A 16,546-nucleotide genomic window follows, 5' to 3' on the forward strand; every position below is an offset into this window, starting at 1 on the left:
GATGCACTAAACGATGTTCTACCTGCCACTTCCCTCGGCCGACTACCGGACATTATGCACCATTCACCCAACATATATTTATAACTTTATAAATTTAAATAATTTATAAAAATAAATTATGCAACACTTTTTTGGCGATTGAACCGGGGTCCAATCGCCCAGATCTGGGCGATTCATTTTCATTTATTTTTTTAAATTTAAATAATTTACGTTCGAAAAAAAACCCAACAATAATAACAATAATAATAAAAATAATATAAAAAAGTTATTAAAAATAAAAATAGTAATAATAATTATAACAAACATATTAACATTAATAAATTAAAAATCAAAACATAAATATATATTTAATAATAAAAATAATAACAATCACACCAATAATAACAATAATAATAAAATTATTAATAATAACAGTAATAAAAAATAATAATAATAATAATAATAATAATAATAATATTATAATTAAAAATTATAATAATTATTCAAAAACAAACGAAAAAAAAATAATTTAAATTGGCGATTGAATCGGGGTCCAATCGCCCAGATCTGAGCGGTTCAATTAAATTTTTTTTTTTCGTTTGTAAATTTAAATTAATTACATTCGAAAAAAACTACCTCGATTAATTTTTTGCGAATTGAATTTAGTTTTTTCTTCAACAATTTGCTTTTGTAAGTTGGTTTTTAAGTGTGGTAAGAAAAATTTTAGTGAGATTGTGGTATATGTAGGAAATTTTAAATTCAATGGCAATATCGTAATTTTTTGAAAATTCAGGGATAAATACGTAATTTACTCAGGGGTGGCGATAAAATAAAAAAAGTAGCGAAATTTAAGAATTAGTTTTTTTTTTACCCAAATTTTTCCAAAATGAAAGCTTGACTAGGGCGGTGGAGCATATACATTGATAGGTGTAATAAGGATCAAATAGAAAGCCTCGCCGTCGTTTTTTGTTACCAAAATGAACCAAACACAAACATCTCCTCCCGCCACAAAAGATGCCCTCGATCAATCCGACGGTGCCGGTTCACCTCTCAGTAAACCCGACAATTCTCAAGATGATAGAGACAAAAAGGTTTCTTCCTAATTTTACTATTTTCTTCTTATTTTTAGATAATTTACAAATCATAGGTGTTCCTCTTTGTCTATATTATTCTCTTCCCATCAACTTATCATCTTACCCTTTATTAAAACAATGGGTTATGGCAAGGTTTTGAGTCGAAAATTCAAAGATGTTGAAATTTCTGTGCCCATTGTTTATGGAACCATTGCATTTTGGCTTGGTCGGAAGGCAACTGAGTGAGTTCACTTTTATTGTTGTTCAATTATAATTTGTTCCCCCGACTGTTTGATGAAATGCCTGAAAGAAGTTTTGTTTTTTGAAGGTCTCAATCGCATAGATGGACTGTTTATGTTCGTGGGGCAACAAACGAGGATCTGAGTGTTGTAGTTAAGCGTGTTGTGTTTCAACTACACCCAAGTTTCAATAATCCTATAAGAGTTATTGATTCTCCGCCGTTTGAATTATCGGAATGTGGTTGGGGTGAATTTGAGATTGCCATTTCACTTTACTTCCACAATGATGTTTGCGATAGGAAGTTGGACATGTGAGTATAATGATAATGTCTTGGGTTTTATTGGAGCAATCATATATGCATATCGGGTGGATATGAACAACGTGTATACGCTTACATGGTTTTATTGGGTTTGAATCCAAGTGTAACTGTAAATTGATTTTCTCTACAGATATCACCATTTGAAGCTGTACCCTTTAGAACAGAGCGGTCCACAATCTACTAAAAAGCCAGTTGTTGTGGAATCATATGATGAGGTTGTCTTTCCTGACCCATCCGAGTCTTTTCTCGCTCGTGTACAGAACCACCCTGCTGTAGTTGTGCCTCGGCTTCCTGCTGGTTTGGAGCTTCCGCCATCTGGTATGGGTGGTTTTTCTTTGGTTTTGGTATTGTTAAATGATAAAACTATTATGTTCAATTAGCTGTATTTTTTGCTTCAGCTTCGATTGATGAAAATAGTGATCGGAGAGGAGTCACTAAAGATCATCCTCTGGGTCATTGGTTCATGAATTTCTCAGAGGCAGATGAACTGCTCAAACTTGCTGCAGCTCGTCAACAGGTAATTACAATATTCTTGGCTCTAACTCCTACTTTAAACTGTGATTTTTATTTTTGGTTTTTAAGTGTGTTTACTTTTGGAATTGTCGTGGTGCGCTTTTTCTAATTTGTGCTTGGTTAAAGATATAATTTTTCGCTTCATATGTGTTGAGAGCTAGCTACAATTTATGTTTCAAATAAAAGCAAAGCATTTGGTTGATTTGCTTTCTATTTTAGAAGCTGAGATGCAAATTGCAAAGCATATTAGCATAGTGCAAAAATTGGGTGAATAAGCAAGGCTTTAAACCTAACCTCAAAGCTCTAATAGAATACATATGGAGTCTTTTCTTAATGGACTTGGATTATGAATCTAGGTTCCGCATGATTCATGCTCGCTGTTAAAGGATTTTTCCTCAAATTTGTGAATTTATGATCATAGTAGAGACCTATTTCTTTGAAGAATCTTGTGGTAGTAAAAGGAATTAAACAATCACTACCCAGATCGCAGGACGGTAGACCCCTTTTCAATTGGGAACGACTGACCCATGACACAAAAAGGTAGTGTACAGGGTCGCCTTGGACCGCGTAACAAATTGTCAATTACTTCGATTCGAAAAACGTTTGTGTTTCACAAAGATCTATTATTTTGATTGCAAAAAAGATGAGATATGGGAGAAGAAGAGAAATTTAGAAGTTAACAAAAAGTAAAAGAGGAAATAAGAGGAAAAAGAAGAGAAAAAGAGGGGAAAACGTACCTGTTTTACCGTAAAGATGGAAGCTGCCAGACATCCATTCCACTTCCCTAATTTATTTTAGAAGATGTATTTAGGTTTTTTCACCATGAAGATTTGTTATCTTGATCGGCACAGAACCATATTGCGTCAGGTAACAATGAATCAAACTCACCTAAACTAGATAACAACAATGACTAGCCTTCTTATAGACATTTGAAGTTCTCTTTTAACCAAGATGCATTTGTGTTTCTTGTCCTTGAGAACCTTCTTTCACGCACATCAACACATATTATTTGTTAGTGGTATCACTAATAAAGGTAGAGTTGCGTACCTCCGATCCCCAAACCCACCCAGCCTAGTGGAAACCACTTAATGGCATTGGGGTAATGGAATAATATTTTTGTGTGGTGCTTCAATTTGCATTTGTAACCTCGTTTCTCACGGCTGTTGCCCTTTCCGTTTTTCCTTCAATCATGGACACCTTTCTTAATTATGGTCACTTTTACATCTTCATGATAACAGATCTCACCCTGCTTCATTAGTTCTTAGGCATTAGCATGATCTTCTCTCCTCCCTAGTTGTATGTGTAAGTGTTTTAGTAACCATTATGCGTTAGCCTACGATCATTGTGGTAACAATCACGATTGCAGTAGCTACTCGGTGATGCATTAACAAAGTGATGTAATTATCATATCGCCACCGAGAACACAATATATATATATATATATATATATATATATATATATATATATATATATATATATATATATATATATATATATTTGCAGGGAGAGAGGGTAAAAGAGAGTACGAAAGACAAAGAGAGAAAGATAATGTACAGAGGAATTAGGTCGTGAAAGATGTTATTGGACATCTATACCATTTTGTAAGCTTCAAAATGGAAACCGGTAATTATAGGTAGTACTTACCTGAAAACCCTTTGTTTGCAAATGGAAGGTAAAGGTTGGCCATTTGTAGAATAAACTAAAAGTTAGTTCTTTATCTGCAAAGCAACTAAAGATTACCCTTTTTAGAAGTAATTTTTCTTATATTAAAAATACTTAACCTACCGATGGTAGTTATAAGAGAAAAAACACATACGTGATATCATTTTATTGAATCATGTATATCTTGTATTTGAGTTTAAATCTTTTTAAAAGTTAATATTTTTAAATAATATTTCAAAGTTGAAATTTTTATGAATAATATCTTGAACGTGAGATTTTTAAAAGTAAAACACATACATGATTTTTTCCTTCAATCATGGACACCTTTCTTAATTATGGTCACTTTTACATCTTCATGATAACAGATCTCACCCTGCTTCATTAGTTCTTAGGCATTAGCATGGTCTTCTCTCCTCCCTAGTTGTAAGTGTAGGTGTTATAGTAACCATTATGCGTTAGCCTACGATCATTGTGGTAACAGTCACGATTGCTGTAGCTACACGGTGATGCAGTAACAAAAGTGATGTAGTTATCATATCGCCACTGAGAATACAATATTTTTCTTAAAATAGCCTAAAATGTGGTTGTTTTAAACCTTTACTACGCGGGAAATGCAGTTTCTTTTTGTTGACAACCTTTACAATGCAATCGATGCGGTACAAGTTTGTTTTTGCATTATGCCTACAATCCATGCCATCGTGGTCCTAAGAGAACATAACAAGATGTCATGGGTACACTATCACTCTCCTCCCTATCTTTATAGGGTCTAATATTTGCATAATTTCAGCCTAATCTTTACATCATTACATTATCAAGCCAACTTATCATCTTAGGATTTTGTTTTGTTGGTACTTATTATTTGTCCACCATCTTCATAAAAACTATGTTGTGATAACTACTATTATTCAACATCATTGTACACAAACACCCTTTTACATCTCTTAGTATGGAAGATAACTTTTCTTTGCTTATGTGCACCTTCTAACACCTGTGATTTGTGAATATGATGCAAACTACTGTTTTACGCTTCGCTATCTATTTGAAAAAAGTGTGCACGCATATGACATCTTTTATCTCTTGATTCATCAAACAAGGGTCTATATCAACGTGACACGAAACGAGATGCGATTCGAAACGGGAAATGAAATCGGAAACGAGAAACTTTAGTTTAGAGTTTCGAAAATGTTAGTAAATTTTTATGATTGAAAAAATTCTTAAAAAGAATATAAGATAAGTTAAGAAAAAAGAAAAAGAAAAGGTAAAAAAATAACATTATATGAAAAGGAAATAAAAAGATAAAAGAATATAAAATAAGTTTAATTTAGAAAATAAGAAAATGAGATGCGATTCGAAACGAGAAACAAAATTGGAAACGAGAAACTTTAATTTAGAGTTTTGAAAATGTTAGGAAATTTTTACGATTGAAAAAATTGTTAAAAGAATATAAGATAAGTTAAGAAAAAAGAAAAAGAAAATGAGAAGAGGAAAAAAAATAACATTATACGAAAAGGAAAATAAAAAGATAAAAGATAAAAAAAAAACATGTCAGTTAGTACAAAACATGACATTTTTTTTTGTTTTTAGGAATAAGAAAAGAACATTGTGTTAGAGATAGTGGAGCTCACTTATTGCAATGTAATGGAGAGCTTTAAAAAAATATAGTCAAAGTCAGAAAAAATATAGAACTTTTACGAGAAAAGACAAACCCTAGAGCTCATAGTAAGTTTTGTTCTCCATTTCTCTTTGTTTTTTTGTCCCTCTCTCTTCTTCTCTCTATTTTCTTCACTTTCCTCTTCTCTTCTCTTTTTCGCGTTTGAATTTCAGAGAATTAAAGCCTTGACCATAGCACAATAGAAACATTGTCGTCGGCGATCTAGTATGATTCCGGTATGAATGATTTGGGCCGGAGTTTGAGGCAACAATCTGCGTTTTACGCTTCTAGAGTCTATATTTTAGTAAGATTTTACCCTCTCACTGCAAGTGTTTGAGTTATCGTAGAATAGCTTAGAAAATATAGGTTGAATCCCAAAAACTTTGTAATTTATTAAATTAATTGTCGTTTTCTAATCAATCAAGTAACTACATATTTTTGAGAGATCTAGGGTTGTAGATTATTGAAATGCAAGTAAAATGAGATTAAATCAATATGATGACACCAAGTGGATAGAAAAAATTATTTATAGAACATTCAAGATTCAACAATCATCAATAAACATCCACTTTCTCTCTCGAGACAATGGGATCTTATAGCCTACAATCCTCTGCTTTCATAGCTTTCCAATACAATCCAAGACATTAAGAGAAAATCAAATCTATTATGGATTACACCACTTTCATGGGGAGCACTAATCCATAATTTGATGGTTGGTAACAAGGTGTAAAACTCGTTATTCCCTTGTCATTGCCTTGATCTATTCATCTCAAAGGTTGAATTAGCCTCAAAGCCTAACTCTTGTTGTTCCTTTGATACCAAACATGGAACTCTCAAGACGATGAAAAAAACATGACCATCTGCTATAATCAAAAAAACATGATCAAGCCATCAACTAATCATAACAATGGGAGAACCCCACTCTAAAAGACAAATTTTAATGTACAAACAAACAAACATGGATTCAAATTAGAAATCACGCATAATAAAGGATTCAAATAAAAATAAGAAAATTCAATAACAAACTAATAAAGCAAAATGAAGAGAGAAGATCACGAATTACTTAAAAAGTAGATAATGATGATAGCAAATAAGAGAGGGTACATGTTGGGATTTTGTGACTCGAATCGATTCTAAGATCGAGTTTTAAGATGAAATCAAGAGATTGGTCGAAGTGCACGGAGTAGCTACTGGATTGGAAGACGCCCAGGTCGTGGGCCGTATGTTTGGTCGCGCGTCGCGAGTCTCTGAAGGAAAAACTACTGTTTTGAAAAACAGGTAGGTCGCGGGCCGCGGGTTGTGTAGTTTTTTGCGGGTTTTCAGTTTTTGCACGTTCTTTTGACGGTTACTTAGTTTTTGGGCCGGTTTCTTTGTGATTGTTAACCTAATATCTTTTTATTAAATGACAGACTATATAAACCCCTCTTGTAATTAGAATTAGGGGATGATGCATGAAATACAAAGTGAGGAAAACTAAGAAAGAAAAAGTTTGGAGAGCCATTGTTGTGGCTTCTCGTTCATCTTGTAATCTCCCGGCTTATAGTGAAAAGTTTATTCTCGATGCCGATGGATGTAGCTATCACGTTGATAGTGAAACACGTTCATTTCTCGGTGTGATTTTCTTTATTGTTTGTTTGAAGCTTTATTGCTTTCCATTATTGTTTTCGATCTTTGCTTCCGTTGTCGCACAACAGTACATGTCTTGTGTTGCCTTAATATACCCCAATGGTATCTCTTTAACCTCGAGTCTATTCCATACGACGGCATGTGCTATGCTATCATAAGTCTTGTGTTGCCTTAATATACCCCAATGGATTGTCTTGGTATGAACCCAAATTGGTTCTCTCATGTAAGCTTCCTCTCTATCACTATCTCTCAAAGTTTCATCGTGTGCAGAAAATTTTGATCCTTGTGTAATTACCTCATACTTCAGCATCATCTTTGTTTTTATGTAGTGGAATAATTGTGCTTCCCCTTCATTTTGAAAAGCTTTTCTAACAATAAATTACATGTTTCGCCTAAGCAACTCCACACCTCAATAGGAACTTTATTGCCCCGATTTGCTTAGCTCTTTCCATTTTCAACTATTCCATTGTTATCTCTTTGGAAAGTCCATATTCATAAGGACCTCGTAGGTTTCGTACGTTGATAGTTCCTCTTCAATCTTCATACTTCCTTTGGGCCCCTAGTTCATTGAACAATTGAGAAAAATATGATAAAGTTCTAGAATTAAACATTTATTAGTTGTTCTGGGCAATTCATCCCCTGCCTTCTCCATATTTTCGCCAATGATTGAATAAAGGCAGTGACTCGTGACATTGTCTTTCAGCCTTTGCTGTGTGAGTGTCCTCCTTGCGCACCACCTCTCCAATGGGCTCCTATATTCACACACACACACCCATATGCATGCAACTCCACTCGACTTAAGGTTCTTCTTCCTTTTCTAAGCTAGCCATGAAATCCAACCTTGAAGGCAAGTCTTTGTCCACTTTGTCTAGCAGAAAACATATCGAGTTTGTGTTTTCTACTTGGATCATGGACATGGGTTCCTTACGGTTAAAGCATAACCAACCCTGGTATTTAGTGCTTAAATATATCAATCTTGAAAGTAGCTTTTTAGAAATAATAGTAGAGATTCTAAATGTTCATTAAAACACTAGATCATCTTCTATAAAAGTCTAGTACAAATTAAAATTCGGCCAAATGAAATGTTATATACTAGATAAGCGTGTTATATAGTATCGAACTCTAAGATCCTAAATTAATTGAAACTCTAACAGACTCAGACGAATTACAAAACTGATATTTGATTACCAGCGCATGCTGTCTATTTTCATTCAATACAAAAACACGTTTAAATAGAAATGCCTTCACTTGTGCATTGCTCCTATATTCAGCACCAAGTAGGTGCAACTTCTGTTTGCGATTCCTTCCAGCCCTGATCTATATCCATGCTAACTATCAATTCAACTTTGAAACTTTCACTTCCGCAACCTGGTGTAAGAGATAACATATTGAATTCTTTTTCAATGGAGTCAAATCCTGAACATATGGTCCACTACTCCACTTCCCCCCATTGCATCCACCGTTTCAAGTTTCATTTGTGTTTAAAATGTGAACGAAAGAAATGTATATTTTTGTAATATGTGTGTAGACAAGGGAAGTATCATCTAGATAAGGATTTGTAGCATGTAAAGTGAGAAGTGATCCCAATCTTAAAATTAATAGAAAGAAACGTATGATGCTCATTGGTTCTTTGATTGTGCACTTGTAATTTTGTTGTTCACTATATTACCTGGACTCTAGAACTCATATCCGTCACATTTACGTGTTCAAATGTCCGACTTGAATCGAAGAATTATGGAAAAATACAATGTCTTTTGTCCAAAATAAAGTGTTCAGATGTCGTACTGCTTCAGAGTGTTGAGGATCCTACACTAGGGGTAAAATGAAAAATCCAAGGTGACAAAGGCTGTACATGTCCATTGGAATCTTTGTGTTGCTCATTTTCTTAAACTTGTTACTCTATCATAAACTTTCCTTTTAGTATTGGAGCTTATTACACTAAATATAATCAAGAGGAATCATTATGATAGTGCTGTCCAAGTCTAAGATGAAGAGCTGTCTATGATCCAACTTTTTCTTTATTTTTTAAACCAAAGGCTATATATATGCACATTACATTACTGAAATGTGAGTCTTATAGATTAACGCATATGCTGTAGTTGTAAGTTTTTTTCCCAATTTTTTGGTGTGTGTATTGTTAATTTGTTACAGCCACAACTGCTGTTGTACTTGTTATTATTGCTGTTACTGTTACATGTATCACTCTTTTTACTTGTTTATTAAACTTATTTCATTTATTTCATTTGACAGGTGCAAGCTCATATAGTCAAGCTAAGAAGGCAAATGAGTATGGTTGATGGCTCGTCTGGGACCGTGGATCCTGCTTCTGACTTTTGAATGTAAATTCTGACTTCGCATACACCTTGATAACTGCTTTGTTTAGATTCAAAGGGTTGTTTGTGTATGTGGTGAAATATAACAATTGAAACTTCATAGCTTAGATTGATCTAATTTTTTACTTAAATCTAAGGTGTTTTGTAAATGACTCAGAACACTTCTGTATGTTTCTGTATTCTAGAAGTTATCACTTATTATAGACTGATAACTGGCCTTTTAAAACAGATTCTCTTCTTCAGTTGTTGACATCTTGCTCATATACTTTCCTTATGTGATCAGAATCACGCATGTTGATTTGTTATTTGCTTTTCTGCTCTTTCTTTGTCTTCATTTTCAACTCTCTTCTTGACTATGCGGTTATGACTTGTGATGAGCAATGTTAGTTTGTTAAATGACTACTTAATTTTCGGTGTTAAGGAAGCAGCACAATTATGTTGGTATTTTCTTATATTCTCTGCTGTGCGGTGGGTGGCAACTCACTGGTAGGCTCTTAAGTTCTTTTACCGCATGTGCGCACACGCACACAAATGCTAAACCCCCAATATTGCAGGTGTCATCAGCAACCCCAAACTGGCTCACCGGGACCCATGTCCGAGATTAGAGGTATAATTGACCTTCATGTTCACATGGGCTGATTATCATTCTTGTTTGTTGTTTGGTCATGTTCTTGTCTATGTTCGACTACCTTATCCTTATCTTGTAATTTGAGCAGGGGGTCCGCCCAATCCCAAAAGCAGACTGTACAAGAGAAATGATTCTTTAGGTGGTTGTTTATTATGATTAATTGACCTTATTCTTGGTCTATTTTTTGTTGGGTAGTTTACAAACAAAACTAGCATGTTTTTGCCTTGGTAGGGTGGGTATTGGTGAAGAAAACATACTTTTTGTTTATTTCTAGCTAACAGCTGTCTTCTAAGTTCTATCAATGTGTGGCCACTCCATGCTGAAATAACTGCATGTTTGTACCATGTGGTCTGTATAACAATGTGTGGGATCTGTCCTATCTGCACTTCAAGTACCTTTCTAATGATGAAATGCAGTATTTATGAGGGCTCATACGTAAGATAGTCCCGAAAGTGTGCATGAAAATTGAAAACTCTTATAAGGCGACATTGTTAGTAGTTTTATCTGCACGAATAAGTTTTTTTTTGGTTTTAAAAGGAAATATGGACTAAAAGCGATGGTGTTTTTGGGGATGAAATTTAGGAGAAAAACTTTCAACTCTAATCTTGGTCTGAAATGATGAGGCAAGGCCACAATTTGCGAAGGTTGATGAGAAGTGCATCTACAAATTAAGGTGAGTGTTATAGAGAAGTGCATTGATAGGAAGACAAAAAAGTTTGGTGGTGAGAAGTGCATCCAAAACCAAGTTTAATAGTGTTTCTCTTCTCAAACCTCTTAATTTCTACGCATGCAATGGCTTGAATTTGAAAATTTATTAGTTAAAAAATAATAACTAAATCATTAAGCTAACGTTCGTCATGTAAATTTTTAAGGTGTCACTATATATATTATGTGAGTAAATAAAGCTTCGGGAGGCGACAACTCTCTAGCGTTCTAGCCCTACCCCACCTCACCCCACCCCACCCCATTGATAGAAAACTTGTGTTGTATTATTAGCTATACAGATTATTCTCTTTGACAAGGATTGCAATATTCAATCTGGAGGCCAATTTCCTGAAGACAATATGGTGGTTGAGATGTTTCAATTTCTACAAAGCTTCACCTTTATTTTGTTTGTTTATTTATTCTACATTTTGTTTTTTATGTATGAGGATGCGAGGATTAGTTCTCCTGTTTGGTGGGCCACAGCCATGAGAAATATGTCATGGGGATGATGGTTGAATTGTGTGTAGTAGAGAAAGTTGTCTTCTTAGGTCTTGGACAAGAGACTTGGGTAGGTATTCTTCATTGTTTGATAGATCTTCCTCAATTTGGGAACATGGGGGGTCAATCTCAAGGTGTACTGCAACTAGACAAACAACATTGTGGATGTGCATATGTTTCTATTCAAAATACTTCAAATTTTTATTTACCATCCAGCATTGAAATTTTTTAATTTTTTAAAATAGATGAACTAATGAGTTTGCGTCATTTTCTTGTTTAAAATTTTTTGACTCTAGAGTTGCAATATATCGTGTCTCATCTACTAGAATATCACAACAATACTCATCAATAAGAATCTAATTTAAAAAAAATAAAGCAATTTTAAGCGGACAGATGTATTGAGTAGATTACTAAAGTTCTACTAGGCAATAATGTATCTACCTTGACTAAGGACATGTTCTCTTCGTCTGATCTGATTGGATCTGATCTGGATTTACTAAGGTCTGATCTGATCTGATCTGATCTGGTCTGATCTGGTCTGATTCATTCTGATCTGATCTGAATCTTTCTGATCTGATCTGGTCTGGTCTGATCTGATCTGGTCTAGTCTGGTCTGATCTGGACTTTCTGATCTGATCTGAATAGTTATAATGATTATTATTTATTATTATTATTATTATTATTATTATTATTATTATTTATTATTATTATTATTATTATTATTATTATTATTATTATTATTATGTCTTATTATTAATATTACATACTACATAGTTATAATGATTAATAATAATAATAATAATAATAATAATAATAATAATAATAATAATAATAATAATATTATTATTATTATTATTATTATTATTATTATTATTATTATAATATAATAATAATAATAATAATAATAATAATAATAATAATAATAATAATATAATATTAATAATAATAATAATAATAATAATAATAATAATAATAATAATGGTATGGTTTGATCTGATCTGGTCTGATCTGGTCTGGTCTGATCTGGTCTGATCTGGTCTGGTCTGATCTGAAACTTTCTGATCTGATCTGAATAGTTCTGATCTGATCTGAATAGTTCTGATCTGATCTGGTCTGATCTGTTCTGATCTGATTCCAATAAGAATAAGTAATAAGTCAAAAAAATAAGTTGAAGAGAACACCTTCTAACTCCATACCTTGTGTCTTAGTTATCCCTCTCTCTTGTCCCTTTTGGCATTGTACCTTTGTGCATGTGAGTGGACCTTGGACAACTTATGCTTATGTAATTGAAAGTTAAGGGTTGAAAACTTGGAAGATTCGGGAGGAACTAATAGTTATTAAGTCATGAATTTGGTTAGGCCACTAACGGTCTATTTTGTTGTCAATATTAAATAGTGTGAATGCTGTTGAAAAGTTAGTAATTTTTATTGAAATTTTTTTTAATGAGTTTAATGGTTATACATTCATTCTTATTCTACTTTAACAATCTCATTTTATTCACAAAATTCATTTCAACGTATTACCATTTGGGGATATGGTATTACGTGGAATTGAAAATTATGTACAAAAGCCTTTTTTATGATTAAAGTTTCGCGAATGCTAGCATTATTTAAGTTTTTCAAACGAGATTTTTGAAAAATGCGTTGTACACTCAGTAGTACAGATGAAGTGGTTTTTAGGTGTATTGTTTAAATTGGCTAGTGATTTTGTATTCTCAAGTATATTGTGTTATGAGCCTTTTAGTTATAAAAAATAGTGCAATAACAAACACAAAGATTTAACAAGATTCGTCAATTTGAAGTATATCTCCTAGGTGGCCTATCAAATTTATAGTTCGTGATCTCAATAACTCCATAAAAGAATTATAATAGAGGCATAGAGCTAAAGATAGAAATAACTTGGACAGTGAATAATGATAAGAGTTTTTTGTAAATTGTAAGCATTCTAGGTTTTCAATAAAAATTTGAGTTTCTTTACATTTTGTGAATTTTTTTGTAGTTATTTTGGTTGTACCCTTTACATATATCTAATAGGTATGTTTATTTAATAAATAATAGATAAATTTATTTTCAGTAAATCGAACAAAATTTTGATTTTATTATTGACAATTTACAACAAACTAACCAACTATAAATCATTGTGGATACATAGAATAGATAAAAATAAATAAATAAAAAAAATAATAAATAAATAAATAAATAAATAGGAAACATGGAAGTGGAGGAATTAGATAGGCTTGCCCAATTGACTCACAAAATCACAATCCTCTCCTTATATATACCTCTTGTTTGAGCCATCCCAATACTAAGTAATAAGCAACACCAATTTGAGTTGTTCATTAAAATTGTTGTCTTAAAGAAAAGCACATCAAGAACTACACGTACTCATCATCATCTATTATCGTACGACCAGTGTATCATCTATTATCGTATGATCAGTGTATCCCGCCTACAGAAAACAACTACACATACTCAAATCATTTATATACAAGTACATAGTTGATATGGGTCTAAAGAGTTTAAATAGACAAACCCAACTCAAACAAATCATGAAGAGATGTTCTAGCTTTGGAAAGAACAACCATGAAGTTTGTGAAGATGTCCCTAAAGGCCATTTCGTAGTTTACGTGGGACCCAATCGAAGCAGGTATATTGTCCCTATTTCATGGTTGGCTAATTTTGAGTTTCAATCTCTTCTTCAACAGGCTGAAGAAGAGTATGGTTTCAAACATAATATGGGCATCACTATTCCTTGTGATGAACTTGTTTTCCTTTCGGTTGTATCGTCGTTAGCCTGATTCATATAAATAATATCAGTGCCTTAATCACAAAAGATTTATGGTGTCTGTCATCTAGGTTATCTTACACTACATCTTGGTAGTAGTGATTGTAAAAAAAATTTACCTTTAATGTAAAGGATTAATATATACTTCCTACTTCTATATTGAAATCATGTAATTATGCAAGAGTTCAAAATTATATGTTTAGATAACAATTTTGGAAAGAAACAAAAGAACGGGAAGGAGAAGCAGGACTGAAAAACAGAAAAAAAAAAAAAAAAAAAGGTAACTCTTATTTGTTTAGGAGAAGAGTGATTATAATTTTTCCTTTAAATTTTTTGAACTTTAGAGAATTAAAAATATAATAAAAAATTATTCATCTAATCTCTCCAAATCTGTTCCGTTTCATTTTTTTTTATCTAAACTAGAAATAGGGATAGTTGGAGGCACCATATCTATGTTTTAGACTACTGATGTCCTCTTTGATTACCTTTTGGTGTTTTTGCCCTCTTGCTTCTCTCGCTTTCTCATTACTAGTTTTTATTTTATTTATAGGCAGCTTATTTATCTTTCCCGTGTAACTACGTCTCATTATCTTTCTATGAGCGGGATATACTAAGTAGGATGATGATGATGATGGATCCTTCCTATGGTAATGATTGCACAATCACCTTTCATAGTCAATGTGATCATGTAGATGGTTTTGAAGTAAACCGAGTAACTCTTGTATAAACTTTGATATTGTGTATCTCTTTGATTATACCTTAAATTTTTGATTTTAGTCTTTAAACAGAATGGTGCATTATATTTATATATATTAATCTGTTAGTATCTATGTCAAAATCTCATGCTAATGTCCAAGCCTACATAGTAATGCTTGTTTATCTTAGTTTATCATTTTCTAGGCCTCATTCAACTTTTATAAGTGGATGCAAAGTGAACTATAAAGTGAGACATATCTTTGGAAATGATTATGGTCATTAGTCTAGTGTCCTACATAAAATTAGAGTTTGAGAGAAGAGATAGTGGACAGATCATATCTGTACCCCTTGAAGAAAAGGACAGAAAAAATGCGCACAATCAATTTAAATCCCCAGGTAGAGAAAGCCCTGCAATCTTTGAAAACAACCGCGTACTAAAAATTGCAACATATAGGCTTTTTTTTATAAAAGAAATTCGAGTTCAAAAGCTAGTGAATTAAACTAAAGCAAATTCACATAAACTAATATTTAAACCCCTTAATTTTGAGGGTCATGTGCGATCGGATATTTTACATGTGCTCATAAGCTCTCTTGTTCAGAGACAAGGTTCTATTATAATAATCTTTAGAATAATATATATGTGATGATTACTATTCTCTTTGCAAAGAGAATGGGTACAGATTGTCCGTCGCCTTTTCTCACCAAATCCTATTTTCGAGTAGGATATTAGTTGGCGATGATAATGATTGTTTATTATAGAACAAATAGAACCCACCAAATGAACAACTAACTTTCTTTTTTTTGACAGACAAACTGACAATCAACTAATTTATCATTATTAAGCAAAAAATTGTGGAGAATCAAATCTTGTCTTAGAGTAACTATACTATTTTATCATAGTAAAGCTCCTGTTTAATTCTCACCTAATCTTTCTTTTTCCTCGGCATACCCAAAAAAATTGTAATTCATAAACACAAAAACCAACAATTTTGATTATCAATACTGATTTAGAAATTGATTGTATTGATGATTTGATTGACCTAATGAATTAGGCAAGACATGTATGGTTTTAAAAATTAAATAGAATAAAATCTCCTAATTACTTAACTTGTGGATGGGAATATATTAGTAGACTGTTTACATGACCTTATGAAAACTAGACAGAGAGTTTGGCATACTTGTATGAATGTCCTACAGTCTAAAGACAACATTTATTTTATTTTATTTTATTTTATTTTATTTTTTAATATTGTTAATAAAAAAAATATTTTAAAATAGTTAATTAGCTATTTAGATCACGCGTAGAGATACTCAATAAAAAAACTACCCTTAATGTTCCACCCACTGAGAACAACTTGCAAAGTTCTGATATGAAAAGAAGAAAAGTTGAATTCAACAAAAATAATTTTTTCTATTTTTATTTCAAGCATATTACAAGTTACAACAATTTATATTACTTTCTTTTAGTGTATAAATTTTAAATCAAACTTATTACATCTATCTTTTAGTACTTTCTTTAGTACTTAATGATTCTTTAAAAAAAACTAAAAATTGAAACTTAGGAAAATATTCAAGAAAATAGAATTTTAAACTAAAATTTATATGTTGTAATGATTTATTTACAACAAAAGCCAATTATATTAGACCGAAATGCAGTAAATTAATTTTTTTTTAGTAAAAAATTGGTGATTTAATCTTGGAATAATTTTATGAGATCAAAATAAATTTGCAAATTATTTGACATAGATGGCTTAAAATCATCATTCTAAATTTTTAGCCTATTTTACACTACAAAAATTAAAATAATCATTCTAAAAATACATATTTTCTTCTTCTAA

The 16,546-nt window shown here is 32.3% G+C and overlaps 2 protein-coding genes across 4 annotated transcripts; both read left to right on the forward strand.

The window, feature by feature from the left end:
- The first annotated feature begins 869 nt into the window (after positions 1-869).
- LOC130808722 (transcription initiation factor TFIID subunit 14b-like) lies at positions 870-11,657 on the forward strand. Of its 3 annotated transcripts, XR_009040725.1 has the most exons (8): positions 870-1,070; positions 1,206-1,294; positions 1,381-1,602; positions 1,742-1,929; positions 2,010-2,128; positions 9,315-9,403; positions 9,952-10,004; positions 10,114-11,653. XR_009040725.1 is itself a non-coding variant. In XM_057674192.1 (7 exons), the coding sequence occupies exons 1-6, from the start codon at positions 957-959 to the stop codon at positions 9,399-9,401; spliced, it is 819 nt and encodes a 272-aa protein (XP_057530175.1). In that variant the 5' UTR covers positions 870-956; the 3' UTR covers positions 9,402-9,403; positions 9,952-11,657. The 3 variants fall into 3 exon arrangements, 2 of the variants coding, with proteins under 2 accessions (XP_057530175.1, XP_057530174.1); XM_057674192.1 differs by having other exon boundaries at positions 9,952-11,657; XM_057674191.1 differs by lacking the exons at positions 9,952-10,004; positions 10,114-11,653 and having other exon boundaries at positions 9,315-9,658.
- A 1,774-nt stretch (positions 11,658-13,431) lies between these two features.
- On the forward strand, positions 13,432-14,156 carry LOC130808221 (protein SMALL AUXIN UP-REGULATED RNA 9-like). The gene has a single exon (XM_057673698.1). The coding sequence runs from the start codon at positions 13,732-13,734 to the stop codon at positions 14,023-14,025; it is 294 nt and encodes a 97-aa protein (XP_057529681.1). The 5' UTR covers positions 13,432-13,731; the 3' UTR covers positions 14,026-14,156.
- The last annotated feature ends 2,390 nt before the right edge of the window (positions 14,157-16,546 follow it).

This window comes from Amaranthus tricolor, chromosome 3, assembly GCF_026212465.1.
Source record: "Amaranthus tricolor cultivar Red isolate AtriRed21 chromosome 3, ASM2621246v1, whole genome shotgun sequence".
Taxonomy (NCBI): Eukaryota; Viridiplantae; Streptophyta; class Magnoliopsida; order Caryophyllales; family Amaranthaceae; genus Amaranthus; species Amaranthus tricolor.